The 21503-nt window shown below is 49.0% G+C and overlaps 1 protein-coding gene across 2 annotated transcripts; it reads left to right on the top strand.

Annotated features, from left to right (window-relative positions):
- Nucleotides 1-4992: 4992 nt before the first annotated feature.
- Nucleotides 4993-15940, top strand: MGP (matrix Gla protein). Of its 2 annotated transcripts, none has more exons than XM_077276952.1 (5): nt 4993-5106; nt 7694-7800; nt 13317-13352; nt 13519-13582; nt 15563-15940. In XM_077276952.1, exons 2-5 carry the CDS (start codon nt 7740-7742, stop codon nt 15699-15701), a joined length of 300 nt encoding a protein of 99 aa, XP_077133067.1. In that variant the 5' UTR covers nt 4993-5106; nt 7694-7739; the 3' UTR covers nt 15702-15940. The 2 variants fall into 2 exon arrangements, with proteins under 2 accessions (XP_077133067.1, XP_077133068.1); XM_077276953.1 differs by having other exon boundaries at nt 5065-5106; nt 7691-7800.
- The last annotated feature ends 5563 nt before the right edge of the window (nt 15941-21503 follow it).

The raw sequence follows: 21503 nt of genomic DNA, 5'->3' as shown, positions 1-21503 counted from the left end.
GTGTGTGTGTGTGTGTGTGATGGCTGCGTGTGTGTGTGATGGCTGCGTGTGTGTGTGATGTCTGCGTGTGTGTGTGATGGCTGCATGTGTGTGTGATGGCTGCGTGTGTGTGTGTGTGTGCATTATTGCTGTGCATTATTGCTGTGCATTACGGCTGTGCATTACGGCTGTCCATTGCGGCTGTGCATTACAGCTGTGCATTATGGCATTACGGCTGTGCATTACGGCTGTGCATTATTGCTGTGCATTATTGCTGTGCATTACGGCTGTGCATTACGGCTGTCCATTGCGGCTGTGCATTACGGCTGTGCATTACAGCTGTGCATTATGGCATTACGGCTGTGCATTACGGCTGTACATTACGGCTGTGCATTACGGCTGTGCATTACGGCTGTACATTACGGCTGTGCATTATGGCTGTGCATTACGGCTGTACATTACGGCTGTGCATTATTGCTGTGCATTATTGCTGTGCATTATGGCTGTAAATTACGGCTGTACATTACAGCTGTCCATTATGGCTGTACTTTACGGCTGTGCATTACGGCTGTACATTACGGCTGTGCATTACTGCTGTGCATTATTGCTGTGCATTATTGCTGTGCATTACGGCTGTGCATTACGGCTGTCCATTGCGGCTGTGCATTACGGCTGTGCATTACAGCTATGCATTATGGCATTACGGCTGTGCATTACGGCTGTGCATTACAGCTGTACATTACGGCTGTGCATTATGGCTGTATATTACGGCTGTGCATTACGGCTGTACATTATGGATGTGCATTACGGTTGTGCATTACGGCTGTATATTACGGCTGTGCATTACGGCTGTGCATTACGGCTGTACATTACGGGTGTACATTACGGCTGTGCATTACGGCTGTATATTACGGCTGTGCATTACGGCTGTACATTACGGCTGTGCATTATGGCTGTGCATTACGGGTGTACATTACGGCTGTGCATTACGGCTGTATATTACGGCTGTGCATTACGGCTGTGTATTATGGCTTTGCATTACGGCTGTACATTACGGCTGTACATTATGGATGAGCATTACGGTTGTCCATTACGGCTGTACATTATGGATGTCCATTACGGCTGTACATTACGGATGTGCATTACGGCTGTATATTACGGCTGTACATTACAGATGTGCATTACGGCTGTGCATTACGGCTGTACATTACGGATGTGCATTACGGCTGTATATTACGGCTGTACATTACAGATGTGCATTACGGCTGTGCATTACGGCTGTACATTACGGGTGTGCATTATGGCTGTACATTACGGCTCTGCATTACGGCTGTACATTATGGCTGTGCATTACGGCTGTACATTATGGCTGTGCATTACGGCTGTACATTACGGCTGTACATTACGGCTGTACATTACGGCTGTGCATTACGGCTGTACATTACGGATGGGCATTACAGCTGTACATTACGGCTGTGCATTACGGCTGTGCATTATGGCTGTGTATTATTGCTGTGCATTACGGCTGTATGTTACGGCTGTGCATTACGGCTGTGCATTACGGTTGTACATTACGGCTGTGCATTACAGCTGTATATTACGGCTGTGCATTACGGCTGTGCATTATGGCTGTACATTACGGATGTGCATTACAGCTGTGCATTACGGCTGTGCATTATGGCTGTGCATTATTGCTGTGCATTACGGCTGTATATTACAGCTGTGCATTACGGCTGTGCATTACGGCTGTACATTACGTCTGTGCATTACGCCTGTGCATTATTGCTGTGCATTACAGCTGTATATTACGGCTGTGCATTACGGCTGTACATTACGTCTGTGCATTACGCCTGTGCATTATTGCTGTGCATTACAGCTGTATATTACGGCTGTGCATTACGGCTGTACACTACGGCTGTCCATTGCGGCTGTGCATTACGGCTGTGCATTTCGGCTGTGCATTATGGCATTACGGCTGTGCATTACGGCTGTTAATTACGGCTGTACATTACGGCTGTGCAATACGGCTGTGCATTATTGCTGTGCATTATTGCTGTGCATTACGGCTGTGCATTACGGCTGTCCATTGCGGCTGTGCATTACGGCTGTGCATTACGGCTGTACATTACGGCTGTGCATTACGGCTGTGCATTACGGCTGTACATTACGGCTGTGCATTACGGCTGTGCATTACGGCTGTACATTACGGCTGTGCATTATTGCTGTGCATTATTGCTGTGCATTATGGCTGTAAATTACGGCTGTACATTACAGCTGTCCATTATGGCTGTACTTTACGGCTGTGCATTACGGCTGTACATTACGGCTGTGCATTACGGCTGTACATTATGGCTGTGCATTACGGCTGTACATTACGGCTGTACATTACGGCTGTACATTACGGCTGTGCATTACGGCTGTACATTACGGATGGGCATTACAGCTGTACATTACGGCTGTGCATTACGGCTGTGCATTATGGCTGTGTATTATTGCTGTGCATTACGGCTGTATGTTACGGCTGTGCATTACGGCTGTGCATTACGGTTGTACATTACGGCTGTGCATTACAGCTGTATATTACGGCTGTGCATTACGGCTGTGCATTATGGCTGTACATTACGGATGTGCATTACAGCTGTGCATTACGGCTGTGCATTATGGCTGTGCATTATTGCTGTGCATTACGGCTGTATATTACGGCTGTGCATTACGGCTGTGCATTACGGCTGTACATTATGTCTGTGCATTACGCCTGTGCATTATTGCTGTGCATTACAGCTGTATATTACGGCTGTGCATTACGGCTGTACATTACGTCTGTGCATTACGCCTGTGCATTATTGCTGTGCATTACAGCTGTATATTACGGCTGTGCATTACGGCTGTACACTACGGCTGTCCATTGCGGCTGTGCATTACGGCTGTGCATTTCGGCTGTGCATTATGGCATTACGGCTGTGCATTACGGCTGTTAATTACGGCTGTACATTACGGCTGTGCAATACGGCTGTGCATTATTGCTGTGCATTATTGCTGTGCATTACGGCTGTGCATTACGGCTGTCCATTGCGGCTGTGCATTACGGCTGTGCATTACGGCTGTACATTACGGCTGTGCATTACGGCTGTGCATTACGGCTGTACATTACGGCTGTGCATTACGGCTGTGCATTACGGCTGTACATTACGGCTGTGCATTATTGCTGTGCATTATTGCTGTGCATTATGGCTGTAAATTACGGCTGTACATTACAGCTGTCCATTATGGCTGTACTTTACGGCTGTGCATTACGGCTGTACATTACGGCTGTGCATTACGGCTGTGCATTATTGCTGTGCATTATTGCTGTGCATTACGGCTGTGCATTACGGCTGTCCATTGCGGCTGTGCATTACGGCTGTGCATTACAGCTATGCATTATGGCATTACGGCTGTGCATTACGGCTGTGCATTACAGCTGTACATTACGGCTGTGCATTATTGCTGTGCATTACGGCTGTGCATTATGGCTGTGCATTATGGCTGTACTTTACGGCTGTGCATTATCGCTGTGCATTATGGCTGTGCATTACGGCTGTGCATTATCGCTGTGCATTACGGCTGTACATTATCGCTGTGCATTACGGCTGTACATTATCGCTGTCCATTATGGCATTACGGCTGTACATTACGGCTGTGCATTATGGCTGTACTTTACGGCTGTGCATTATCGCTGTGCATTATGGCTGTGCATTACGGCTGTACATTACGGCTGTGCATTATCGCTGTGCATTACGGCTGTACATTATCGCTGTGCATTGCGGCTGTACATTATCGCTGTCCATTATGGCATTACGGCTGTACATTACGGCTGTGCATTATCGCTGTGCATTACGGCTGTACATTATCGCTGTCCATTATGGCTGTGCATTACGGCTGTGCATTATCGCTGTGCATTATGGCTGTGCATTACGGCTGTGCATTATTGCTGTGCATTATGGCTGTAAATTACGGCTGTACATTACAGCTGTCCATTATGGCTGTACTTTACGGCTGTGCATTATCGCTGTGCATTATGGCTGTGCATTACGGCTGTGCATTATGTCTGTGCATTACGGCTGTACATTACGGCTGTGCATTATTGCTGTGCATTATGGCTGTAAATTACGGCTGTACATTACAGCTGTCCATTATGGCTGTACTTTACGGCTGTGCATTACGGCTGTGCATTATTGCTGTGCATTACGGCTGTGCATTACGGCTGTCCATTGCGGCTGTGCATTACGGCTGTGCATTACGGCTGTGCATTATTGCTGTGCATTACGGCTGTAAATTACGGCTGTACATTACGGCTGTGCATTATCGCTGTGCATTATCGCTGTGCATTATGGCTGTACATTATCGCTGTGCATTATCGCTATGCAATACGGCTGTACATTACGGATGTGCATTACGGCTGCTGCTACCGGCATTACATAGAGCACCGGCGCACACTGACCACGGAGACCCCGGTATAAGAGCAGGTCTCCGGCCCTATGCAGCCAATTACTCATCATAATGCACAATTCCACCTGCTCTGGAGGTCGTGGCCCCTTATTTCTCGGGCCCCTTATTTCTCGGGCCCCTTATTTCTCGGGCCCCTGTGCGGCTGCACATGATGCACCAGTGAGACGTCCACCTCGGACATATCGCCATGTAATCCGGACGCCTTATAATACTATACTCATCATGTATCACTGCTGACAACCAGACTGCACACATGTATGAGAGGTTGTCAGACATCACTGATAGAATTTAATGACATTTTTATTTTCGCTCGTCGTCACTGTAAGCCCCGGAGAGACACAACGCACAGATATGGCGGCGCGCCCTCCGCTGTTGGCGCTTTAAGGACCTTGTGAGCGATTTTCCTGCATCTTCGCCCCCATCAGAGTCATCAAAGGGTCTGCGGCCAATTAAGGGCCATATGTGGTTTATGTCTGAAGCGTGGTCCGAGATTTCCTCCAGGAGGGAAGGAAGTGTAAAGACTGAGGTAAGAGCTGAGTGATCAGGAGGAAAACATGAAGGGGATGTAGGTGGAGGCTCAGGATAAATACCCCTGGCACCCAGACATTTCCTCACCAGTCCCAGCGGAGAACCGGACTTGTGAGTATTATATACCATCATATTACACACTATTCTCATAAAATTATCTGCTGTAATGTGACAGTGATACTTCTAACAAGTGCTGGCTCAGTGGTTACATGCACTGACCCTACAGAGTCAGCCCCTAAAGACCATGCCTTTACTTTAGGTATATGATCAGTTATATTAATTGATTATATCCTGAATCTTTCATAATTACATGGCTGATAATGTAGAGGAGAAGCTGGCTCAGTGGTTACATGCAATGACCTAGATCCAAAGTTAGGCTCCGAGGACCGTGCATGTCACTTTAGATTTATGATCAGTTATGTTAATTGATTATATCCTGAATCTTACATAATTACATGTCTGATTCTTAGGGTTAATTGAAAAGCTTCAGATTAGCGTACATCCAAATAGTTATAGCGCTTACTGAATAGCTGCTTCGGGAACCGGATACCTGGAGCGCTCCCGGGGATCAGCTGTTTGGCGCCACAGATGCATGTGTCACGGTTGTGTGCCAGTCACAACACATGCATGGAGAGCCTGTTTCCTATATGATCAACCCTACTGATAATGTAGAGTAGAAGCTGGCTCAGTGGTTACATGCACTGACCTACATCCAGAGTTAGCCCCTGAAGACCATACCTTCGAATTTAGATATATGAGCAGTTACACTGATTAATTATGTCCTTAATCTTCATAGTTATATTTCTGATAATATTGAGTAGACGCTGGCTCAGTGGTTACATGCACTGACCTAGACCCAGAGTTAGACCCCGACGACCATTCCTGTCGCTTTAGGTATATGATCAGTTTTATTGATTAATTATATCCTGAATTTTCCATAGTTACATGTCTGATAATGTAGAAGAGATGCTGGCTCAGTGGTTACATGCACTGACCTAGACCCATAGTTAGCCCCTGAGGACCATGCCTTTCAGTTTAGGTATATGATCAGTTTTATTGATTAATTATATCCTGAATTTTCCATAGTTACATTTCTGATAATATTGAGTAGACGCTGGCTCAGTGGTTACATGCACTGACCTAGATCCAGAGTTAGACCCCGACGACCATTCCTGTCGCTTTAGGTATATGATCAGTTTTATTGATTAATTATATCCTGAATTTTCCATAGTTACATGTCTGATAATGTAGAAGAGATGCTGGCTCAGTGGTTACATGCACTGACCTAGACCCATAGTTAGCCCCTGAGGACCATGCCTTTCAGTTTAGGTATATGATCAGTTATATTGATTGATTGATTGATTATATCCTGAATCTTCCATCGTTACATGTCTGATAATGTAGAAGAGATGCTGGCTCAGTGGTTACATGCACCTGATTATTATTAGCTATATTTAAGCTATTAATAATTTAGTCTTCTAGTCTTATGTATATATTAAGGAGAGCTAGATATGAGCCAGTGACGACCTCTGTAACTTGGGGAAAGGGAGAGTCGTGTAAAAGATGGAGTTTCTGCAGGTGAGAGAGAAATATCCAGGGGGAGAAGGTTCCAGTACATTCGATGGAACGTGCAATTTCCTGCTATGGAAATTGTGGCCTGAAGCATCAGGTGCGATGGATATGAATGTAGCAGAGGCGGCTCCGCGCCCCGAGGGCTTATTATATACATTTATAGACAGGTCAGACTTAACCACTTCATTCCCAGCGTGTTTTCCATTCTCCAGTTTTATAAGAAACGACAGTTTACGATGAGATGGAACATTTTCTAATAGACTTCAGGCTCATTCATCATTTCATTTACACCTTTTATTTTTTTCTTGTTTTTTTCTTTTTTTTTGAGGCATGAAACTTTTTCTCATTTTTTTTTTGCATAATTTTTACAGAACATTCAACTTTTTGTACTAAAAAACAGATAAAAGTCAAACATAAGGAGCACTCGGAGCAAACTGTGTTTGTTATTTTGATTCATTGGTGTAAAAATCGTCAGCGAATAAAAAACTAAAAAACGAAAGCGACTTAAAATCGCAGATGATGAATTGGGTCCGTCATGTTTCATTTCAATGCCATTATAAGATCTCTGCTTGCTGTCAGTGAATGAAGACACTGGTTTCCATCGGAGGCAGCAATCAGTGGTTACAATTGTATCCAGTGCAGACAACTCTGTGATCAGACTCCAGGCTGATACATTGTAACAAACTGTCAGATTTGTGAAGATGCTTCCTTGTATCATCAGCGCCTTGTTCTCAAGCAGAGATCCTGAAAAGATCAGATTTTTCTTTTATACATTGAATCAATATATAAGACAGTGAGGACCCTTAAATGTTTCATGGGGTACATGGGGGCACAATGTCATATACTAGGGCTGGATTTGGACATCTAGCAGGCACTAGTAGGTCATGGAGCTCCTGGGAGTTGTAGTTCACCTCCACAGATTGGTACACTTGGTTATTTCACAGTCTTCTATAATATTTTTCACCTTTTGATATTTTTGTCACCGTCCCTCTCGCCGCCCCCCACCCTGGTATGACTGTGCCAGCACATACCTCTCAGCATTCTTGGTGCCGCCCACCCCAGATGTTGGGTTTTATAGTAGCGCCGCTCTCTTATAAGCAGTAATTACTCCTTCTATCCCCAGAAGAAGATTTCCTTGTGGCAAGTGGAGAAGGAAAAATACACAAGTCAGCATGAAGACCCTGGCACTGCTCCTGGTCGTGGCGCTGGCCATTGCGGTCACCCTCGCATACGGTAACGATTATTTATTTGATTTCTTCGAAGGAAAAACTGCAAATTATTTGAAATGTTCGAAATACTGGAGTGCCTAGAGGCCACAGACAGGACACAGGCTGTTGTAACCAGAACCATAGAAAGGACACAGGCTGCTATAACCAGAACCATAGACAGTATACAGGCTGCTGTAACCAGAACCATAGACAGTATACAGGCTGCTGTAACCAGAACCATAGACAGGACACAGGCTGCTGTAACCAGAACCATAGACAGGACACAGGCTGCTGTAACCAGAACCATAGACAGGACACAGGCTGCTGTAACCAGGAACATAGACAGGACACAGGCTGTTGTAACCAGAACCATAGAAAGGACACAGGCTGTTGTAACCAGAACCATAGAAAGGACACAAGCTGCTGTAACCAGAACCATAGACAGAACACAGGCTGCTGTAACCAGGAACATGGACAGGACACAGGCTGCTGTAACCTGAACCATAGACAGGATACAGGCTGCTGTAACCAGAACCATAGACAGGACACAGGCTGCTGTAACCAGAACCATAGACAGGACACAGGCTGCTATAACCAGAACCATAGACAGGACACAGGCTGCTGTAACCAGGATCATGGACAGGACACAGGCTGCTGTAACCAGGATCATAGACAGTATACAGGCTGCTGTAACCAGAACCACAGACAGGACACAGGCTGCTATAACCAGAACCATAGAAAGGACACAGGCTGCTGTAACCAGGATCATAGACAGTATACAGGCTGCTGTAACCAGAACCATAGACAGGACACAGGCGGCTGTAACCAGGAACATGGACAGGACACAGGCTGCTGTAACCAGAACCATAGACAGTATACAGGCTGCTGTAACCAGAACCATAGACAGGACACAGGCTGCTGTAACCAGGAACATAGACAGGACACAGGCTGTTGTAACCAGAACCATAGAAAGGACACAGGCTGTTGTAACCAGAACCATGGACAGGACACAAGCTGCTGTAACCAGAACCATAGACAGGACACAGGCTGCTGTAACCAGAACCATAGACAGGACACAGGCTGCTGTAACCAGAACCATAGACAGGACACAGGCTGCTGTAACCAGAACCATAGACAGGACACAGGCTGCTGTAACCAGAACCATAGACAGTATACAGGCTGCTGTAACCAGAACCATAGACAGAACACAGACTGCTGTAACCAGAACCATAGACAGGACACAGGCTGCTGTAACCAGGATCATGGACAGGACACAGGCTACTGTAACCAGGATCATGGACAGGACACAGGCTGCTGTAACCAGAACCATGGCCAGGACACAGGCTGCTGTAACCAGAACCATAGACAGTATACAGGCTGCTGTAACCAGAACCATAGACAGTATACAGGCTGCTGTAACCAGAACCATAGACAGGACACAGGCTGCTGTAACCAGAACCATGGCCAGGACACAGGCTGCTGTAACCAGAACCATAGACAGTATACAGGCTGCTGTAACCAGAACCATAGACAGTATACAGGCTGCTGTAACCAGAACCATAGACAGTATACAGGCTGCTGTAACCAGAACCATAGACAGGACACAGGCTGCTGTAACCAGAACCATAGACAGGACACAGGCTGCTGTAACCAGAACCATAGACAGTATACAGGCTGCTGTAACCAGAACCATAGACAGGACACAGGCTGCTGTAACCAGAACCATAGACAGGATACAGGCTGCTGTAACCAGAACCATAGAAAGGACACAGGCTGCTGTAACCAGGAACATAGACAGGACACAGGCTGCTGTAACCAGAACCATAGACAGGATACAGGCTGCTGTAACCAGGATCATAGACAGGATACAGGCTGCTGTAACCAGAACCATAGACAGGATACAGGCTGCTGTAACCAGAACCATAGACAGGACACAGGCTGCTGTAACCAGAACCATAGACAGTATACAGGCTGCTGTAACCAGAACCATAGACAGGACACAGGCTGCTGTAACCAGAACCATAGACAGGATACAGGCTGCTGTAACCAGAACCATAGAAAGGACACAGGCTGCTGTAACCAGGAACATAGACAGGACACAGGCTGCTGTAACCAGAACCATAGACAGGATACAGGCTGCTGTAACCAGGATCATAGACAGGATACAGGCTGCTGTAACCAGAACCATAGACAGGATACAGGCTGCTGTAACCAGGATCATAGACAGTATACAGGCTGCTGTAACCAGAACCATAGAAAGGACACAGGCTGCTATAACCAGAACCATAGACAGGACACAGGCTGCTGTAACCAGGAACATGGACAGGACACAGGCTGCTGTAACCAGAACCATAGACAGTATACAGGCTGCTGTAACCAGAACCATAGACAGAACACAGGCTGCTGTAACCAGAACCATAGACAGTATACAGGCTGCTGTAACCAGAACCATAGACATGATACAGGCTGCTGTAACCAGGAACATAGACAGAATACAGGCTGCTGTAACCAGAACCATAGACAGAACACAGGCTGCTGTAACCAGAACCATAGAGAGGACACAGGCTGCTGTAACCAGAACCATAGACAGAACACAGGCTGCTGTAACCAGAACCATAGACAGAACACAGGCTGCTGTAACCAGAACCATAGACAGGATACAGGCTGCTGTAACCAGGAACATAAGCAGGACACAGGCTGCTGTAAGCAGGAACATAGGCAGGACACAAGCTGCTGTAACCAGAACCATAGACAGTATACAGGCTGCTGTAACCAGAACCATAGACAGGACACAGGCTGCTGTAACCAGAGCCATAGACAGGACACAGGCTGCTGTAACCAGGAACATAGACAGTACACAGGCTGCTGTAACCAGAACCATAGACAGGATACAGGTTGCTGTAACTAGAACCATAGACAGGACACAGGCTGCTGTAACCAGAACCATAGACAGGACACAGGCTGCTGTAACCAGAACCATAGACAGTATACAGGCTGCTGTAACCAGAACCATAGACAGGACACAGGCTGCTGTAACCAGAACCATAGACAGGACACAGGCTGCTGTAACCAGAACCATAGACAGGATACAGGCTGCTGTAACCAGAACCATAGACAGTATACAGGCTGCTGTAACCAGAACCATAGACAGGACACAGGCTGCTGTAACCAGAACCATAGACAGGACACAGGCTGCTGTAACCAGAACCATAGACAGGACACAAGCTGCTGTAACCAGAACCATGGACAGGACACAGGCTGCTGTAACCAGAACCATAGACAGGACACAGGCTGCTATAACCAGAACCATAGACAGAACACAGGCTGCTGTAACCAGAACCATAGACAGGATACAGGCTGCTGTAACCAGGAACATAAGCAGGACACAGGCTGCTGTAAGCAGGAACATAGGCAGGACACAAGCTGCTGTAACCAGAACCATAGACAGTATACAGGCTGCTGTAACCAGAACCATAGACAGGACACAGGCTGCTGTAACCAGAGCCATAGACAGGACACAGGCTGCTGTAACCAGGAACATAGACAGTACACAGGCTGCTGTAACCAGAACCATAGACAGGATACAGGTTGCTGTAACTAGAACCATAGACAGGACACAGGCTGCTGTAACCAGAACCATAGACAGGACACAGGCTGCTGTAACCAGAACCATAGACAGTATACAGGCTGCTGTAACCAGAACCATAGACAGGACACAGGCTGCTGTAACCAGAACCATAGACAGGACACAGGCTGCTGTAACCAGAACCATAGACAGGATACAGGCTGCTGTAACCAGAACCATAGACAGTATACAGGCTGCTGTAACCAGAACCATAGACAGGACACAGGCTGCTGTAACCAGAACCATAGACAGGATACAGGCTGCTGTAACCAGAACCATAGACAGTATACAGGCTGCTGTAACCAGAACCATAGACAGGACACAGGCTGCTGTAACCAGAACCATAGACAGGACACAGGCTGCTGTAACCAGAACCATAGACAGGATACAGGCTGCTGTAACCAGAACCATAGACAGTATACAGGCTGCTGTAACCAGAACCATAGACAGGACACAGGCTGCTGTAACCAGAACCATAGACAGTATACAGGCTGCTGTAACCAGAACCATAGACAGGACACAGGCTGCTGTAACCAGAACCATAGACAGGACACAGGCTGCTGTAACCAGAACCATAGACAGGACACAAGCTGCTGTAACCAGAACCATGGACAGGACACAGGCTGCTGTAACCAGAACCATAGACAGGACACAGGCTGCTATAACCAGAACCTTAGACAGGACACAGGCTGCTGTAACCAGGAACATGGACAGGACACAGGCTGCTGTAACCAGAACCATAGACAGTATACAGGCTGCTGTAACCAGAACCATAGACAGGACACAGGCTGCTGTAACCAGAACCATAGACAGTATACAGGCTGCTGTAACCAGAACCATAGACAGGACACAGGCTGCTGTAACCAGAACCATAGACAGGACACAGGCTGCTGTAACCAGAACCATAGACAGGATACAGGCTGCTGTAACCAGAACCATAGACAGTATACAGGCTGCTGTAACCAGAACCATAGACAGGACACAGGCTGCTGTAACCAGAACCATAGACAGGACACAGGCTGCTGTAACCAGAACCATAGACAGGACACAAGCTGCTGTAACCAGAACCATGGACAGGACACAGGCTGCTGTAACCAGAACCATAGACAGGACACAGGCTGCTATAACCAGAACCTTAGACAGGACACAGGCTGCTGTAACCAGGAACATGGACAGGACACAGGCTGCTGTAACCAGAACCATAGACAGTATACAGGCTGCTGTAACCAGAACCATAGACAGGACACAGGCTGCTGTAACCAGAACCATAGACAGTATACAGGCTGCTGTAACCAGAACCATAGACAGGACACAGGCTGCTGTAACCAGAACCATAGACAGGATACAGGCTGCTGTAACCAGAACCATAGACAGGACACAGGCTGCTATAACCAGAACCTTAGACAGGACACAGGCTGCTGTAACCAGGAACATGGACAGGACACAGACTGCTGTAACCAGGAACATGGACAGGACACAGACTGCTGTAACCAGGAACATGGACAGGACACAGGCTGCTGTAACCAGGAACATGGACAGGACACAGACTGCTGTAACCAGGAACATGGACAGGACACAGGCTGCTGTAACCAGAACCATAGACAGGACACAAATGCCAAATAAGAATGAGAGGCTCCTCTGCGCTGCTGATAAAGGACGATTCTCTGAGACGGGATTGGGAGCGATGACTTTTATTATCATCAGTAAAACACAACACACATTTCGTCGGACATCTTGACACCTGTGGCTTCCATCAATAGTTGTGTGTTACATGAGGTGACTGAGTCCTTTCACCCTACGGTCTCCGATCATCATCGGATAAGACCCCACTGCGCTTTCTTGCCCCCAGTCTTTGCTACATAGGATTCTCAGACTGCGGCTTGTACTCATCACTGACACTTGTCTTCCTTCTCTAGACTCACATGAAAGCCACGAGTCCTACGAACGTTACGGTAAGAACGATTTATAGGAAGGATTGCAGGATTCCTGCTTGTATCTGAGGGGTTGTTACAGTGTATCAGTGTGCACAATCCTTTGCCCTCTACCTCTTTGCCCTTTCTCTTTTCTTTGCTGTCTGACTTGTGTTCTATACACATCACTCTTATATTTTTGCTGCAGATCCGTTTGTTAACTCAAGAAATGCCAACTCCTTCATGCAACGGAACGTGCGAATGAATGAGCGGTAAGGAGAACGGCGGGAACCGAGAATAACCTGACAATCCGCTCCTGTACATGCAGATTACACAGGACTATAGTCAGTGACTGCAAAGTATGTGGCAAGTACTGCTGCAGAGCTGCATTCACAAGTGTTCTACTCCAGCCACATCCAGAGCTGCATTCACAGGTGTTATACTCCAGCCACATCCAGAGCTGCATTCACAAGTGTTCTACTCCAGCCACATCCAGAGCTGCATTCACAGGTGTTATACTCCAGCCACATCCAGAGCTGCATTCACAAGTGTTATACTCCAGCCACATCCAGAGCTGCATTCACAAGCGTTATACTCCAGCCACATGCAGAGCTGCATTCACAAGTGTTCTACTCCAGCCACATCCAGAGCTGCATTCACAGGTGTTATACTCCAGCCACATCCAGAGCTGCATTCACAAGTGTTATACTCCAGCCACATCCAGAGCTGCATTCACAAGTGTTATACTCCAGCCACATCCAGAGCTGCATTCACAGGTGTTATACTCCAGCCACATCCAGAGCTGCATTCACAAGTGTTCTACTCCAGCCACATCCAGAGCTGCATTCACAGGTGTTCTACTCCAGCCACATCCAGAGCTGCATTCACAGGTGTTATACTCCAGCCACATCCAGAGCTGCATTCACAAGTGTTCTACTCCAGCCACATCCAGAGCTGCATTCACAGGTGTTATACTCCAGCCACATCCAGAGCTGCATTCACAAGTGTTATACTCCAGCCACATCCAGAGCTGCATTCACAAGCGTTATACTCCAGCCACATGCAGAGCTGCATTCACAAGTGTTCTACTCCAGCCACATCCAGAGCTGCATTCACAGGTGTTATACTCCAGCCACATCCAGAGCTGCATTCACAAGTGTTATACTCCAGCCACATCCAGAGCTGCATTCACAAGTGTTATACTCCAGCCACATCCAGAGCTGCATTCACAGGTGTTATACTCCAGCCACATCCAGAGCTGCATTCACAAGTGTTACACTCCAGCCACATCCAGAGCTGCATTCACAGGTGTTCTACTCCAGCCACATCCAGAGCTGCATTCACAGGTGTTATACTCCAGCCACATCCAGAGCTGCATTCACAGGTGTTATACTCCAGCCACATCCAGAGCTGCATTCACAAGTGTTATACTCCAGCCACATCCAGAGCTGCATTCACAAGTGTTATACTCCAGCCACATCCAGAGCTTAATTCACAAGTGTTATACTCCAGCCACATGCAGAGCTGCATTCACAAGTGTTATACTCCAGCCACATCCAGAGCTGCATTCACAAGTGTTATACTCCAGCCACATCCAGAGCTGCATTCACAGGTGTTATACTCCAGCCACATCCAGAGCTGCATTCACAAGTGTTATACTCCAGCCACATGCAGAGCTGCATTCACAAGTGTTATACTCCAGCCACATCCAGAGCTGCATTCACAAGTGTTATACTCCAGCCACATGCAGAGCTGCATTCACAAGTGTTCTACTCCAGCCACATCCAGAGCTGCATTCACAAGTGATCTACTCCAGCCACACCCAGAGCTGCATTCACAATTCTGATGTTACAACACATGTTATTTACTCCAGCCACATCCAGAGCTGCATTCACAAGTGTTACACTCCAGCCACATCCAGAGCTGCATTCACAATTCTGCTCTTACAACATGTGTTATTTACTCCAGCCACATCCAGAGCTGCATTCACAATTCTGCTCTTACAACACGTGTTATTTACCCCAGCCACATCCAGAGCTGCACGCCCTGGTTATTTTCTTTGAGTGATACAATTGGATTCAAAACTATTTTTCCTCTGTTGATTTACTCAATGAAATGAGTCAGGAAACTCGAAGCAGTGTGCAGCTCTGGATGTGACTGGAGTGGAATAGCTCAGTTCTGCAGGGATCTGATCCATGAACCATTGTGGAGTTGCCCTTTAAGCGCTGCTCTTGTCATTTCCGTTTCTCCAGACTTCGCGCCAAGAGCCCCTGGGAGCGGCAGCGCGAGACCTGCGAGGAGTACAACCCCTGCGAGCGCTACGCCATGAGACACGGCTGGGGAGCGGCGTACAAGCGATACTTCGGGCAGCGCCCCGGCGGGAGATACTAGAAGCCGCAGTGCGCGAGGAGATGATGGGGCCCCTGCGTTATACCGGCTCACACATTGCTGCGCAGTTTCTCTTTAATTTTTGAGTTTTATCGTCTGCACCTTACAATCAGCACTTTTCATATATTGTCAGAATTCTGGGGGATCCAGGACGGGGACACGATATCCGCACCCGATTCTGGGGCTGTAAATCGCTACACTGTGGAAACATAAGTACGAGAAATAAAAATCTGCTTTATAAATGGTGTCACTGGTCACATGGCGCGAAAACCCGGAATGTGCGAGTCTCCATAGCAACCAGTGTTCATACTGATACAAAGTGACACACAGCCCTGTCCTCATTAACATCCGCATAAGAGTCAGCACTCCTCTCCTGAAATACTCTGTGCTGCCGGGGACCTGCGCCTTCCACTACATCCAAGTTATAGGGAAAATGCTGCAGAGTCAGAAGTTTCCAGTAATAGAAGAGTTAACAGTTTATCTTTATTAATTAACAAAATGCAAAGTGACTGAAGAGAAATGTAAATCTCATCAGTATCTGGTGACCACCCGTCGCCTCCATCATCAGTATCTGGTGACCGCCCTTCGCCTCCATCATCAGTATCTGGTGACTGCCCATCACCTCCATCATCAGTATCTGGTGACCACCTGTCGCCTCCATCATCAGTATCTGCTGACCGCCCATCATCTCCATCATCAGTGTCTGGTGACCGCCCTTCCCCTCCATCATCAGTATCTGGTGATCACCCGTCATCTCCATCATCAATATCTGGTGACCGCCCATCGCCTCCATCATCAGTATCTGGTGACTGCCCATCACCTCCATCATCAGTATCTGGTGACCGCTCTTCACCTCCATTATCAGTATCTGGTGACCGCCCGTCACCTCCATCATCAGTATCTTGTGACAGCACATTACCTCCATCTTCAGTATCTGGTGATTGCCCATTGCCTCCATGTTCAGTATCTGGTGACAGCTGTGAGGCAGTGACCCCTGTTACAGCTAGGGGGCGCTGTTTGTGCTCCCCAGAATGCGCATGGAGGCCATAGGTGTGCATGGCAGTTGCAGGTGTAGCTGTGATTGCAGTGGGATGCAGTGACTCATGTCACAGGTAGGGGTCGCTGTGTGTCCTCCCCAGGTTGTGCATGCAGATGGATGACGTCCATAGGTGTGCATGGGAGTCACAGATTTCCGGTCCAGGTTTGCAATGTAGCTGAAGGCCACAGGTTTGTGTGTGTTAGGGTATGTGCACACGCTGCGGATTTTGCTGCGGATCCGCAGCAGTTTCCCATGCGTTTACAGTACGATGTAAACCTATCGGAAACGCAATCCGCAGTGCACATGCTGCGGAAAAAAATACGCGGAAATGCAGCGGTTTACATTCCGCAGCATGTCAATTCTTTGTGCGGAATCCGCAGCGATTTTACACCTGCTCCATAATAGAAAACCGCAGGTGTAAAACCGCAGTGGAATCCGCACAAAAACCGCGGTAAATCTGCAGTAAATCCACAGTGGACCATTCTACGTGTGCACATACCCTAAAAAGCCCTGCAGTAAGAGGTATGGGTGTGTCAGGTGTGTGAGGTGTGTTATGACCCCAATGGCGAGGGTCTCAGAGGAACGTGTAAGTCTGCGAGATACCAAAATCCAGCTCATAGGGCAGTGGTAACTGGGTTGACCAAATATCTACTCCTAACGCCAACACTAGAAGTAGCCGGGGAACATGCCTACGGTGATCGCTAGATGACTCGCGCCAGCCGGAGAATCTAGCTACCCCTAGAAGAGGAAAACAAAGACCTCTCTTGCCTCCAGAGAAAGGGACCCCAAAGTTGGATACAAGCCCCCCACAAATAATAACGGTGAGGTAAGAGGAAATGACAAACACAGAAATGAACTAGGTATAGCAAAGAGAGGCCCGCTCACTCATAGCAGAATAAAGCAAGATAACTTATTTGGTCAACAAAAACCCTATAAAAATCCACGCTGGAAATTCAAGAACCCCCGAACCGTCTAACGGCCCGGGGGGAGAACACCAGCTCCCTAGAGCTTCCAGCAAGGTCAGGATATAGTTTAGTACAAGCTGGACAAAAATGCAAACAAAAACAAATAGCAAAAAGCAAGAAAGCAGACTTAGCTGAATCTAGCAGGAACCAGGATCAGTAGACAAGAGCACTACGGATTAGCTCTGAAAACAACGATGCCAGGCATTGAACTGAAGGTCCAGGGAGCTTATATAGCAACGCCCCTGAACTAACGGCCCAGGTGAGCAAATAAGAGAAGACAGACGCTCCCAGAGTCAAATCACTAATAACCACTAGAGGGAGCAAAAAGCAAATTCACAACAGAGGTGCACGCCAGTGTCAGTCTGATGTGTGCTGTGTGCAGAGCAGAGGCCTGCAGAGCGCTGGCTGAGTGCATGGAGGCACAGGCCAGCGGAGCCAGCACCCAGGGCAGCTGAATAGCCTGGCACCCGCAGCGTATACAGCGATGCAGGTCGTCCATGGTAACTGGTCTCAGATGTGGACAGTCCTGTGCCTGAAAGAGATGGATGTGGACAGTCCTGTGCCCGGACGTGGATGTCCTGTGCTCGAAAGAGGACTAGCATGTGTAACGATTGCAAATAGGTGGATATGTTGCCCGGCTGCTATCCGGAGGATATCCTTGGCTGTGTACAGCTGTGTGAGTAAAGAGACTGTGATACAGCGATGCAGGACACCCACGGGAACTAGTCAGAGGGGCTGGCGTGTGTAGTGTCTGCAACATATGAGGCTGTGTGTATGGAGACTGTAATATGGCGTGCGGTCACCCAGGGAAACTGGACAAGGGAAGTCTGGCCTGTTTAGGGACTGCAATCTACAGTCATATGATATGTATTGCTATGAACTGGTGTGAACTGAACACTGATAATATACACTGGAGTTATATGCATTGTGTGAATTGGACTTTAATGCTGTGAGGAAACACATTGAAGAGACCTGTGTGTTGGAACTTTGTGGGTCACTGCCTCTTCACTGTGTACGATGCTACCGCAGCCTTACATCACCCGTCGCCTCCATCTTCAGTATCTGGTGACCGCCCATCGCCTCCATCACTTCTCCTCACTTGTACACAGGTTATGGAGGATCTCGGCAGGAGGTTGTAATAAACATCTTGGACACCTGACCCCCGATCTTCTGTGTATGAGTCTTGTGCGGATCCTTCATGTGATCCCAGACAGACTGGATGATGGGAGATCAGGGCTCCGGATCATCACCCCCAGGACTCCTCGTTATTAATGACACTGGCTGGATGTTGGGGGTCGTTGTCCGGCTGCAGGATACATGTGGATCTGATCAGACGCCTTCTGGTGACATTACATGACGGCTCAGTGTCTGCCGGGATTTCTCCGCATTGAGGACACCATTAATCCTGACCAAATCCACAACTATCTGCTGAAATGCAGCCGCTGACCTGCCGGACCCTCCGCCTGCCTCACTGCTCTGCAGACCCTCGTTCTTGTCTCCAGCCATTGTTCCAGTCTGCTTCTGTTACAGCCGAATATTCCAGGTCCTCAGTCCGGGCTCCTGCTGACACTATCTGCCCCCGGATCCTGGGTTTTTGTGCAGAGTTTAGTCACTTGCTCCCATGTAGAAGGTTTGGTGTTTTGGACTCAATTCTTCCATGGAGACGACTTCTGGCCGGACTTCTCCGCACTGTTCTGAGCTGATGGCACTGCTGGACATCTCCATGATGTGTCTCCTCACTAAGTCACCTTCATGACTCCATCTGAGCACAGGTGACAGACGTGAGGGTCTGGAGACGCCAGAGGTGAACGTTGTGCTGACAGATACATCATCATGGCTGACTGGTGTGACAATGGTCAGTGACGGTGTGGGGAGGTCAGTGACGGTGTGAGGAGGTCAATGACGGTGTGAGGAGGTCAGTGACGGTGTGGGGAGGTCAGTGACGGTGTGGGGAGGTCAGAGATGGTGTGGGGAGGTCAGTGACGGTGTGGGGAGGTCAGTGACAGTGTGAGGAGGTCAGTGACGGTGTGAGGAAGTCAGTGACGGTGTGAGGAGGTCAGTGACGGTGTGAGGAGGTCAGTGACGGTGTGAGGAGGTCAGTGACGGTGTGGGAAGGTCAGTGACGGTGTGGGGAGGTCAGTGACGGTGTGAGGAAGTCAGTGACGGTGTGGGGAGGTCAGAGACGGTGTGGGAAGGTCAGTGACGGTGTGGGGAGGTCAGTAACGGTGTGAGGAGGTCAGTGACGGTGTGGGGAGGTCAGTGACGGTGTGGGGAGGTCAGTGACAGTGTGAGGAGGTCAGTGACGGTGTGAGGAAGTCAGTGACGGTGTGGGAAGGTCAGTGACGGTGTGAGGTCAGTGACGGTGTGAGGAGGTCAGAGACGGTGTGGGAAGGTCAGTGGCGGTGTGGGGAGGTCAGTGACAGTGTGAGGAGGTCAGTGACAGTGTGGGAAGGTCAGTGACGGTGTGGGAAGGTTAGTGACGGTGTGAGGAGGTCAGTGGCGGTGTGGGGAGGTCAGTGACGGTGTGAGGTGGTCAGTGGCGGTGTGGGGAGGCCAGTGACAGTGTGAGGAGGTCAGTGACGGTGTGGGAAGGTCAGTGACGGTGTGGGGAGGTCAGTGACAGTGTGAGGAGGTCAGTGACAGTGTGAGGAGGTCAGTGATGGTGGGAGGAGGTCAGTGACGGTGCGGGGAGGTCAGTGACGGTGTGGGGAGGTCAGTGACGGTGTGGGGAGGTCAGTGACAGTGTGGGAAGGTCAGTGACGGTGTGGGGAGGTCAGTGACAGTGTGGGAAGGTCAGTGACGGTTTGGGGAGGTCAGTGACGGTGTGGGGAGGTCAGTGACGGTTTGGGGAGGTCAGTGACGGTGTGGGGAGGACAGTGAAGGTGTGAGGAGGTCAGTGACAGTGTGAGGAGGTCAGAGACGGTGTGGGAAGGTCAGTGACAGTGTGGGAAGGTCAGTGACAGTGTGGGAAGGTCAGTGACGGTGTGAGGAGGACAGTGACGGTGTGGGAAGGTCAGTGACAGTGTGAGGAGGACAGTGACGGTGTGGGAAGGTCAGTGACGGTGTGAGGAGGTCAGTGACGGTGTGAGGAGGTCAGTGACGGTGTGAGGAGGTCAGTGACGGTGTGAGGAGGTCAGTGACGGTGTGGGAAGGTCAGTGACGGTGTGAGGTCATTGACAGTGTGAGGAGGTCAGTGACGGTGTGGGAAGGTCAGTGACAGTGTGGGGAGGTCAGTGACAGTGTGGGAAGGTCAGTGACGGTGTGAGGAGGTCAGTGGCGGTGTGGGGAGGTCAGTGACGGTGTGAGGTGGTCAGTGGCGGTGTGGGGAGGTCAGTGACAGTGTGAGGAGGTCAGTGACGGCGTGGGAAGGTCAGTGACGGTGTGGGGAGGTCAGTGACGGTGTGAGGAGGTCAGTGACGGTGTGAGGAGGTCAGTGACGGTGTGGGGAGGTCAGTGACGGTGTGGGGAGGTCAGTGAAGGTGTGGAGAGGTCAGTGACGGTGTGGGAAGGTCAGTGACGGTGTGGGGAGGTCAGTGAAGGTGTGGGGAGGTCAGTGAAGGTGTGGGGAGGTCAGTGACAGTGTGAGGAGGTCAGTGACGGTGTGAGGAAGTCAGTGACGGTGTGAGGAGGTCAGTGACGGTGTGAGGAGGTCAGTGACGGTGTGAGGAGGTCAGTGACGGTGTGGGAAGGTCAGTGACGGTGTGGGGAGGTCAGTGACGGTGTGAGGAAGTCAGTGGCGGTGTGGGGAGGTCAGTGACAGTGTGAGGAGGTCAGTGACGGTGTGGGAAGGTCAGTGACGGT

The sequence above is a fragment of the Ranitomeya variabilis genome, chromosome 8, assembly GCF_051348905.1.
Source record: "Ranitomeya variabilis isolate aRanVar5 chromosome 8, aRanVar5.hap1, whole genome shotgun sequence".
Classification (NCBI taxonomy): Eukaryota; Metazoa; Chordata; class Amphibia; order Anura; family Dendrobatidae; genus Ranitomeya; species Ranitomeya variabilis.
Note: the sequence above shows the minus strand (reverse complement) of the source record. Positions and strands in the feature narration are given on the sequence as shown.